At 42.5% G+C, this 11,820-nt stretch overlaps 1 protein-coding gene across 1 annotated transcript; it reads left to right on the top strand.

Annotated features, from left to right (window-relative positions):
- The first annotated feature begins 220 nt into the window (after positions 1-220).
- Positions 221-11,074, top strand: atxn1l (ataxin 1-like). The gene is made up of 3 exons (XM_035159995.2): positions 221-358; positions 2,181-3,373; positions 4,291-11,074. The coding sequence occupies exons 2-3, from the start codon at positions 2,306-2,308 to the stop codon at positions 5,764-5,766; spliced, it is 2,544 nt and encodes an 847-aa protein (XP_035015886.2). The 5' UTR covers positions 221-358; positions 2,181-2,305; the 3' UTR covers positions 5,767-11,074.
- Positions 11,075-11,820: the final 746 nt, after the last annotated feature.

The raw sequence follows: 11,820 nt of genomic DNA, 5'->3' as shown, positions 1-11,820 counted from the left end.
TATTATTTTATTACATTTAAAATGTAAAAATCAAATAAACTTTGATATTATTTTTGTTATGGGATCACACTATGAGTTTATATTTAAACTGTGGTTAGCTTTAGATACAAATATACTTTTTTTTTTAACTTTTACTAAAAAGCTAAGTCATTTCTTGTGCGCGTGTTGGACTTTGTGCAGGCGAGAAAAAAAAAAGACAAACAGGAAATTGAATAAACCCGGTGACGTCATCGGTGAGCGCCTCTGCTGGCCTTCCAAATGGGCTCGACTGCTGAGCCCTGATTTCTGCTGTTTCTCCCTCAGCTCGTCGACTTCATTTTCTCCATGAGGGGACGTCTGATCGCGATGACATGTGGAGGTACGTCCACACAACGACACGCCGCGGACACACGCGTGACCCGCGTCCCGAGCACAGCCACGTTTAGCCGGGGGCAGATGTGTGAGGCGACTTCATGTAAGCTAGGTGCAGCTGTGCTAGCCGCGGATGCTAAACCAGCCTGGACCTGCCCAGTGGGTTGTAGTGGTGACAAGTAAACGGCTCCAGACAGCAACGGGCAACATGCGCGTGGTGTCAGTGTAGCAAGTGTCACGCTGTCGTTTCACTGTGATCACGGGGGAATGACGAGGCTAAGCGGCGAGCTAACTTTAGCCAAGTCAGCCACTAGCTAACGGTAAATACAGCTACTCTGAAGAGGAGTGTGGCGGCAACTGGAAGAAACCTCTTACTTCTAAGTTTGAACTAACTTTATAAAGCAGAGAGTTTGTTTTCTGCTCCTCGTCAGGACTTTGACTCAGGAGGCAGCTTTAGTGACTGTGTTTAGTGTCGAGTGACACCGAGAACACACTCGGGTCTGGTGTGTGGGCTGATGTGAAGCCAAAGTTGTGAGTAATGAGTGAATCTGCTCCTCAGATCGGGTCCAGTCACTGAACGCGTTGGTGTTTACTACAGCTCAGACTGTGTTACAACCCAAGCCCACAGGACGGAAGAGGATCAGCTGTTAGTGTCTTGTTGTGTTAGAAGAGAGAATATGCAACCACACCAAAACCCAGCAGGAAATGCAAGCACTGGACGATGTGACTTCAGGATAGAAACGCGTTCGTTTCACTCGATAGTGTTCGATGTTTCTGTTAAGTTTAGAGACTGATTTCTCTTCCTGGGTGAAGGCTGTGGTTTTAAACTCTTCTTTATGAGCAGAGAATGACACTTGATAAATGGAAAACATTTTACAAATCTGACGTAGATCAATTATGGTTCCTCACCTTCTCGCTGTTTTTACACTTAAAGCAGTATATTGATATGTATTTGACTTATTTTGCTACTAATGAAAATTAATCATCAATAACTATTGATGCTGTTTGATACAGCCCAATGTGCCCACCTCTAGGAAATACAATTTTAACAAAACTGCTGTTTGCCCATGTACAAAGGGACATTTGTGTATTTGAATTCATGTAATTTTACAGAATTTCTGTCATGCAGAACTTAGGGCTGAACGTTAAAATAATATCAATAGTCATCGTAATATAATTTTTATATATATTTCATTTGCCACATTTGAACTTTTTTTTAAATGTGACTAATTGCTGCTTCTTTTGTAGTGTTTGAGATGTTAATAAAATATGTTCTGAGTTTTGGACTCGCCTCGGGAGGTCAGTGGTTTGAATGGGCATTTTTCACTACTTGTCGACAAATCGTAGACTAAATTAATAATCAAGAAAATATTCAACAGACACACCAGTAATGAAAGAGGAACCATGAGCTGCAACCTAACACTGAACACTTTGTCTGGAATATCACTGTAGTTTTCTATTGTGCAACAACTCAAAATCAAAGGTTTTAGGAAAGCAGCAGTAGAGCTCATATTGTCAGTTTTACAGTTTTATCAACTTCTGTAATGCTGTGAAGTGAAGTGCATGTAGATAGACTTTTTAACAGGCTCAACAACATGAGGATATGGAACATCTTTCAAAATGGGGCAAAAGACTGAACTGCCTGAAAGCAGAAAAGTTCAGAGATGTATGTTCACTAAATGAACACATGCACGAGAATCTTTGGAATTGTTAATGTGCTCAAAATGTTATAACTATATTGTTTTCATCTAATTTTGACACCTATGATAATCATTTAGTTGTGGTGTGACGAGGCAGTATGTCCATCTTTTTATTCTTCTATTTTTTAGGTGAATTGGCAGACAAGGTCAGCCAGGTGATTTCTGAACTGGTTCCAGTGCCGGCTGACTGGCCTGCAGTTCCTGTCGGTTCCTGTGCAGTACAGTAAAGCAACTTGCCCAGTCAGACGATCACAATGAAACCAGCTCAGGAGCGGAACCAGGAGTCCCTGCCTCCGAAGAAGAGGGACCTCCCACCTAGTGACAGCGGAGGTGGAGCTGGAGCGAGCGGGGGAGCTGGGGCTACAGGTGGAAGTGGTGCCGGTGGTGCCGGTGGTACAGGTGGGGGTATTGGAGAAGATGAAGTAGTTTCCATCCAGAACTCTGCAGCCAACAGTGACACTCAGGGAGGGAACCCATCTGCAGAGTGGCTGCGAGCTCAGCAAGGACTTCATTATGGAATGGATAATTCTGATGGCATACCAGCAGTCCCTGTTGACCAGTACAGCATGCTCTACAAAGTGGCTCTTCCCTCTGTTACCTACTCGCCTACCAGTCTTCACCCAGTGTTAAGCCACATCTCTCCAGCCTACACTGTTCATTCTCCTCTCCTGCAGCACCCAGGACTGTCCTATCCTCCTCTTGGTTACACCCAGATCCCTCACTCCTCTCTGCAGTTTGTTAGTTCCCCCTATGCAGCGGTACCTTACGCTCTCCCCCCTGGCTTTGTCCCGGGATCGTTGATCTCTCAATCAGGCGCCATCTCTCAGTCCCACTCTGTGTCCCATCTGGTTCCCTATCCATCTGTCATACAGGAAGGGGTTGTTTCCCCACCTCCCCAGGCCCAGGTAGCTGCTCATACATTTGCCAAAGTTGCAGCATCCAGTGGTGTCCCGATGATGCTGCAGTCAGAGCAAGCTGCCCAGCAGCACCTCAGTGCTGTGGGAGTCCTGCCCTCAGCCGAGCTCAGCTCTCGAGGGATGCCAGTCTTCTACCACACTCAGGGCGCCAGGGCTGCCATTGCCATCCGAGACCCCCACAGTGCCCAGCAGGAGAATGAACCAGAGATGAATGGAAGGGATAAAGAGCAGTTAGCCCGGGAGGTTGCACTGGACTCGGCCTACGCTGCCAGAAATGTACGTCTGCTGCAGGTAGCACCGAGCACTGCAGCACAGGAGCACAACCAGGACAGAGGTCTGCAGAACCGAAGGCTGGAGGAGAGGAGCTCACCTGGCCAGCGCAGCACTCCAGACAGTGACCTGGAGGTAAGACTCACTGATGGCCTCATAATGTCACTCCTGTTAATGTGAATATTCCCCACTGGTAGCAGAGGTGATGTTAATAATCCATGTCAGTGCAAAACCGTTCAACATGATGAACAGAATAAAATACACAGGGAGCTCCTCACTGCAACATGTGTGATACTATTACTTTTACAGATCTTTTGAAAAAATAGGGAAGGAATACTGAATGACTGACTAGAAATACACTCAGATGCTACACCCGCACTGCATGCAGTCTTAATTATTCAGTATGCGATTTGTTAAGTTTTAACCTTTAAGCCCTGGTGAGGTTCCCTTATTTTTATAACTTGATTAATATAAGTGATATGCAGCCCAGTAAAATAATAATACATTGATAGAGCACAGTGTATTTATGTGTGTGAATATTTATTAATACGTGTGTAACTGAATTAAAGATGATTTCAAATGTATATCTTTGCTCTCAATGTATTTCCCATTCATTAGCATTAGGCTAAAACTTTGATCTCGTGTTGTGACCTTTAGCCTCCAACCAACTCGCCAAGTTTAATCCACTTTTGATCAAAACTGCCCGAGACATTGCTGTGACAGGCAGACCCCCTCTATTTTCAATACACCTATATTAACTACTATCAAACACTTGTAACACTCGTAGTAGTGATACTAGTAGAATAATTACATGTAATTTTGTCATTTTAAGGAAGTTGTTGTAGTCTGCATTATTATTATTTAAACATGTGGAGTGTGTGTGCATTCTACACCTTCTCACCTCAGTATTTATTTATAGAATATGTTAATTTTCGACTTTTCCTTTCTTGCGTGCAGGAGTCCGTAGGTAATCGTGCGTTCACTCATTGCCCAAAGTCTCATTAGGCCAAAGCTTCGTGACTGAAACTCGCTTCCTTTTTTTAAACTTCCAGGTGCAGCAGGTGGTTGGTCGTTTGATTTCCTCTAACCAAGGTGGAAGTGGCGTGCGGAAAGAGGTCTCCTTCGCTCCCCTGAACCTCTCTCAGGGTCACCAGAGATCCAGAGAGATCCATGGAGAGAGCACGGGCATCAATTTCAGCCGGACGGCGTACGCGGTGCAGGCGAGTTACAGTGACCCCAGAGTGACCGGTCTCCAGCAGCAAACAGGACAACATGCTGTTGTGCTTGCTAATGGGCAACCAGTTCTTATTCCCCTGGAGTATCACCTGCAGCATCAGCCCCAAGCACCACAGCAACACTACCAAGAACTGGCTAATGATGCCTCAGCAAGCCATGCCTCTACCACCATGGCCTCTTTCAACCCGAACTTTAAAGCCTCAGATTCTTCAGCCAGAGTGTGCCTCTCTGAAAAGGCGGAGCCGCCCACAGCTCAGCAGCAGCTTGCCCATCATCCTCCTGTCCAGCCTTCAGCAGATATAACTCAGGCCTTAGCTTCAAGCCTCGCTCCCGCCGCCACTCCCAGCAACCCGTCACACTTCATGAAGGGTGCCATTATCCAGCTGGCAACTGGGGAACTGAAGCGTGTGGAGGACCTGCAGACTCAGGACTTTGTGCGGAGTGCGGAGGTGAGTGGGGGGCTTAAGATTGACTCCAGCATGGTGGTGGACATCCGAGCCAGCCAGCAGAGACCAGGTCTCGTGTCGCTTCACTTCACTGTTGGTGAGCAGCAGAGCAAAGTGACCATCGACGTGCCTCCGGAGCACCCCTTCTTTGTGTTCGGACAGGGCTGGTCGTCCTGCAGCCCCGAGCGCACGGCCCAGCTTTATGGCCTGGCCTGCCATCATCTGCAAGTGGGAGATGTGTGTGTGTCCATCACCCTGCAGCAGCAGCAGCTTCAGCCCCAGCAGCAGAAACAACCACAGCACAATCATTCACAGCAGCAACAACAACAGCAGCAGCAGCAGCAGCAGCAGCAGCAGCAGAACCTGTCCAGGACTTTGAGCAAAACTAATGCCACATCAGGACTTAGTCACCAGCTCATGGGGCCTCCTGCCCCCCAGCAGTCACGGCCTCAGTCTCATTTCAGGATAGACCGCATCCACAGAGAAAGACAGAGGGATGGGGAGAAAGACATGGCTGATAAGGAGGAAGCAACATATTTGGGGGTTGTTGGCCACACTGAGTCGCACATCAGACCAAGTAGGACCTCAGCAGAGCATCCGAGGAGCCAGAGCAGTTACCACTTGCACACAGAAGGCTCTGCTTTTGCAGGGGCGGGGATGGGAGCAATGCATCCTTCGCTCGGTGCCTCTCAGAGACGCTGGTCCTCACCTGGCCTCCAAAGATACAGTATGAAGGGAGACGAAGGGCCACGCCCTCAGATAAGCAACTCCGGCCACATAAGGCCCTCGTTCATCCCCCAGGAGGTCAAACTGTCCATAGAGGGGCGCTCTAATGCAGGGAAGTAGCATCACGTTTGGTAGCAAATATAGAAGAGACTGCCATCAGTAAGAATGAGTCTGACAAGGAGAGAAAGAGGAAACAAAGAGTGTGAATGTAGCCTCAGAATGTTTGAGATTTTGCACACCTAAAATATACAAAAAAATACAAGATCTTTCTGTGTCTGGTGAGAAGTTCTGGTTTGTTTTGGTTGTCACTCGGCCAAAGGATCGGAGCCAGTGCTTTCCCAGCCAGCTGAGGGCTGATGGGGACATGAGAAGCTGAGTAGAAAGTATGTAGCTGATGAAATGCCTACCATAGTCCTTACACACTGCATTTCTCTTCCTCCCTCCCTCCTTTGTCGCCACTTCCTCATACCCATGCTTGGAGGTTCCCATCGCATTCAAAGCGGTCTCGCTTCCTTTTTGACCAAACTGTCTCTTTGGAAGACGACGGACTACAGAGAATGTGTTTGTAGCACAGTAAAGCTATCGACTCTGCAAAGACCACAGCCAGGGATCTTTTATCTCCATTCCCAGGATCCCGTTTACTTCAAAAGCATTTACCCCAAAAAAAAAAAGAGTGGAGTTGCTGATATCAGCTGCTCCTCTGGTGATGTCGGCACTGTTGACGCTAACTGTCAGTGTATGTTACATTATGCTTCTCCGACGGGAGTCTAAAACCTCTGCTGTCAGCAGAGATTCTTTCTCCCCTCCTTCCTCTTCAGGAGGCGGGTCTGCAAGGAATGGGATTCTCTCTCAGGCCTCAAGTGCAGCATGTCCTGCTTGTCTTACAATCGAAATAATGATAAATCAATCAATCAAGTGTTGTCTATTCTGCAATCAGTGTCAACTCCAAAAAAATATTAGCTTTTATAACATACTCTGGTTTAGTTGGAGGGCCTTTACGAGTGTGTTTGTTTGCATGAACGCCGCAGATTGAAATTTGCTTTTATTGGGAATTAGAAATGTTTTGCATTCCAGCATCATCAGTGAGAACATCCATTATTTAGCATTTACCTTCACCCTCTTTCAGAATCATGCCCCCCTCCCCCCCGCCTCATGATACCTTACCAAAGCCATCTGTGGGAGTGACATTACCCTGTCACATCAGTGGCTGCAGCCCACTTCAGCCTAAACCCTGCATGAAGAGGACTCTTCGTCCTCACCTTGAGCTCCTCTTGCTCAGTTACCAAAATAAAAGCAATAGTTCTTTTACAGCTTGTGGCTTTACCGCCCTCTTATCCGTTGGTTCTATATTTCTAAACATCAGAGGTGTGAGACCCTCCTGACCCTCTTTTAACCCAGACTTTAAAAGCTGATGCACTATTCATTTTTATTGATTCGTTAGTAGTTCTACAAAAGCAAATCCTCTGACAGATTCCTTCAGAAATCTTTGTAGATAAACCTGCTCGTCTTTGATTTTCCATCTCACCAATGATCTTTTATTTTTCCACCTCTTCTTTCTCTTTGTTTTGAACATTTAACATCCTTCTCTTTTTGTACCAGGATATCTTATCCAGTGTATCTTAAGATTGTCTCGTGTTGCACATAGAAAATGTCACTCATTGATTTCACACTGACCTTGTTAATAGGAATCACAGCACAGTAGGTGTTTCGTTTTTTTAATGAAGGGAATATGTTTGAAGTAATATTGTTTTGTGGCGTGTGTGTGTGTATGCGAGAGAAAGAAAGACAACTGATGTGCATTTTCTCTGTTTACAAATTAGCCAAGATGAATGCTGCAGTTTCCTCCTCCTGACGTGTCCTTGTCACTCGAAAGATCAAAAAAAGGGTGAAACAGAAAATAAGTGCAATTAGACCACACATAAAATCATTCAGAGGTTTATGATCAGATAGCATTCCTCACGCGGACATTCCCATCGCAAAATAGAAATCGCACACTTCTCTTGTTTTCTGTCATCGATCTTAAAACTGTCCTCTTGTCAAAACATAGGATTACATTTGAATATTTCTTTCTTTTTTCTTTTATGTCTTTCCCCCTGGAAAGTTGTGTGTGATTAATGTGTTGAACTAGTTTGTTCATCAGCCTCAGACACTGTTGTGTACGTCTGTTTCTCTCTGAAGCCGCCGTGGTTCCCTGAGTAGAAACACCCTGACCCTCTGTCAGCAGATGGAGGCGCCATGAGGTGACGTATCAGACTGGGTAACCTGAACCGGCCCCGGTAGACTCTCCTCCTCTGGTGCTGTTACTACGAGCAGCTTTAAAAGATGGCTCCACATTTTTCCAGTTCTGTTTTAAAGCAGTTCTCACAACCCCATAAAGACTTACTGCTCGCTGTAAACATTCCTCCTGTGCTCCGTGGCTGCGTAAAGATTCCTTCCTGATGTTATTCCAGTAATAAGCAATATGGGACTAAACCAGCTTTCATGTTTTTGTTAAGTAAAGCACTTCAAGTTAATATGAGACTGAGGCAGTCAGAGACGAATCAATCTTCCAAAGTTATCAGGATACGAAATTCACTCTTTAATTTACTGCTCCTGTGCTCAGCAAGGAAACAGAATTTTATATTCAAACCAGAGTGGCAATTAGTTTAGTGCACATCTCCGGCCAAGCCAAAAAAGCCCCAGTAGATTAAATCTAACAGCAACAAATTTCACACACTCGTAGAAATCACTCCTCTAAGATAAAAAACTAATGATTTTAGTTTTTCATCAAATGGTGAAAATAAATAAAAAGCCCCATTTTACAAAGTTAAAAAGAGGAGAAAAACATTCCTGATATGCCCCTTTGTTTGGAACACTGCCAAAATGTCACTGATTGCTTCTTGGCCCACGTCCCATCCTTCCATCAAGTTTTGTGGAAATCTGATAAGTGGTGTTTGTGTGATCCTGCTGACGATATAAAAAAAACAATGTAGTTACTACCTTCAGATGAATCACCCACGTGACTTCTTGAAGTACTACTGCGTTATTTCTTATCAGCTACAGATCAACTGTCAATGTGTTTACTCACAGAACTCCGACTTTAAGGTTTTTGTGCTTCACCCCATCACTTAAACTGGAATCCCATTTGGAATAGATCACTACAAGGCCAATGTGAAGAAGAGGAACGTTTACAATGACAAATAAATCTTTCAATGTACTTATAGTCCAACAAGTGTTCTGGTAAAATCAACATAAACATTTGAACTTTAAAATATTTTTAATACAGTTTTAAACATCTTACAATCAAAAGCTCAGCCTGTAGAATTTCTTATTTTGTCATGCTTTAAGCAATATGCATAAACCTGATATCATTTCATGTAGTCTTGGCTTGTTCTATGCAGTAACCTCAGTGTTGTACCCTTCATTGTCTTAAGTACAGCTCTTTGAAGCTGTAGGGCAGGTTGCCACATGCAGTCATTTCCCGCTAATGTCTGGTTATAGGATTTTTACTTTAACTGACTTTTCTTAAATAGGAATATAAACCAGTATTTAGCTTTTTTCCTCTATTCATTGGTCCCCATCTTCCTCAGTTCCTCACACTGACGCATCGCAGTCTTCATTGTCTTCTTATGATGCTACACAGTCGGAGCCAAATCACTCGAGACGAGTGTCCCTCAGATGTTCGTGTGTATTCAGCGTTATTTTGGTACAACTGCCAAGCCACTTCAACATCGTATTACTAGGTCAAGATGCATTGAATGGGATTCAAACGGTGCAAAGCAGTGCCTCCTGTGACTTTACCTCCTGATAATTCTCACCGCAAAACCATGGTGTGCAGCCATGAGCCCTCTGCTTCGAGCAGCGTGTGCTCGACTTCTACAAAGATGTCCAGGGAATCTTCTTTACATCTCTGGTAGTCTGTCGCTGTCTGTAATTGCACTAAACGCCCTCCTTCAGTGTTTTTGAAACTGAAAAACGTTGACAAATTGAAGATTTTCAAAATGAAAAGCACACAAAATCATGGAGAAATCACCGGTTGTGTGTTTCTGTAGATAGACGTATTTTCTTTTCTCATTTTTTTTGTGTATAGTTTTGATGATGCTTGTCAATAATGCCTTAAATTCTGCTGTGTACAATGTGTGAAATTGAAATAATGGAATAATGCTTCTGGTAGACTCGGTGTTCCCCTTTCAGGCTCCACACTTTTCATGTTTCTCAGCGGAAACTCTTATTCAGATGTCTCAAAGGGCGACAGTGACTCTTCTTTGGTTCCCAGACGGTTCAACCATGAAGTCTGCAACCTTTTGTTCATGTGTGTGGGTTTCCCCTTTTTTTTTTTTTCATTTTCTATTCTGTTTTCTGCTATGGTTTTTTTTTTTTTCATACACTCTAGATACTTTTAACATTTAGTTTCTAGTTTTCAGTGTGTGTGCAAGTGAAGTAAATGGAAGCTCTTCTTTGCACTTTTTACAAGACGATGCCGAAACCGTCGGCAACAGAGGGCAGTCCATTAATTCCACACACACACACATTAGTTATTTTTAATTGTTGTTGCACAAGCTCTGTAGTTTTTTTTTATTTTAATTTTATCCCTGGAATTAATGGATTGTGTTTGGTGTCATGTGTTTTGTCCGACAGTCACTGGACAGCAGAGGGTTGGGTTTTAATTCAGAGACAGGCCGGCTGCATAAATCCGATATGTAGCGTTCACTTGTTGGTAATGTGATGGTTTTCTAATGTTGTCGTGACGTTTGACCCAGTATTTGAACTGCAAAAAAGGTGAATTTAGGACGGTTATGTTGTTTCTGATGTCGAATTTCAAATCAGGAGAATCGAACGGTTAAAAGTTTTAAAGAAGTCTGTATTTTCAGATTTGACATTGTACTTTTTTTGGCACAAAGTGACACTGCTTTTTATGTGATGTGTAACTATTGAAAAACGAAACAAACAAAAAAAACAGCATCCTTTTTTTTTTTTTCTAAATGCCTAAATCTGCAAAATATATGCAATGATGTACGTGTAACATTCAATCCTCAAGTATAATCCAGGTTGTATGAACTTTGTATAGTGAGTTTTAATATCGTATGGCCGTACCAATATGTATTGATCTTTATCAGAAGCCTTAGAGTTGTCGACCCAAAGTGCTCCCTTAGAATACCCTACACCTACCTGACTTTAACAAAGCATTAATATCTCTATTTTGTTGCATTTTTATTTGTACCCTTTTTGAATAAAATAGATTTGTACTGTATATTTGTACCTCTCTGTGAACTACTTAGGGCGGTTTTTGGTTCTTTTGTTTTGCTGTTTTAATTCTATGTAAGGACACAAAGATATTGTATTTTTATTGTTACAGCTAACTTGGAGACATTGCATATATCATGTTTGTTAAGTAAACACAATATAATATATATATATATACAAATATAAATATAAACTATTATCCAAATGGTGTGCTGTGTTTCTTTAGTCAAATGTATGTTCTTATTTGTTTTAGAGGTGGAGGAAGTATTGATGTTTTACTAAAATGAAAGTAGCAATAACTGCATTAGTTTGTTTATGAACAAGCTCAGAAGCAAAGTGAACGATTTGTTTTGATGCTGGGGCTGATTAAAGAGGAGCTAATTAACCTACTTTTTATAAGTTACTGATACTGAAACCAAATACTGAGTCTACTCGCACTGAAAAGAACAATGTTGCACCAACTTAAAAATACTTAAATCTGTAACACAAACAAATTAAGTTTATATATTCAAGTTAATTTAGCACAATTGATAACTTTAATTGGAAAAAATGTACATGTAAACTAATTTGTTTTTTGACATTTTTTCATATAGAAACCTATAATCGCTGTATAATAGTTATTACTGAATGTGTAATAAAATAGAGCCAAGACTTAATTCTTATTGAATTTAAAATGAATTCTCATAGAATAAAATGGCATACATTTTGTGGCATTGAATTTTAATACTGAAGGAATTCAATACTGATTTCAATTCACTATTACATATAGTTGCTTATACATACAAATTACATGGCTGTTATTTGCCTGTTTCTGTATTGATTTAAAATTATAAATAACAGAAAAATCAAATTGAAACTCCACCCACACTTGCAGTTTTGAGAGAAGACCTGTCAGTGTTTGAGAATTGTTTGTGTGACACTGAGTCAATAAAACAGTGGTTTGTGTAAAAC

Source organism: Hippoglossus stenolepis, chromosome 1 (genome assembly GCF_022539355.2).
Source record: "Hippoglossus stenolepis isolate QCI-W04-F060 chromosome 1, HSTE1.2, whole genome shotgun sequence".
Classification (NCBI taxonomy): Eukaryota; Metazoa; Chordata; class Actinopteri; order Pleuronectiformes; family Pleuronectidae; genus Hippoglossus; species Hippoglossus stenolepis.
The sequence above is the reverse complement of the archived record's forward strand: the minus strand, read 5'-3'. Positions and strand labels throughout refer to the sequence as shown.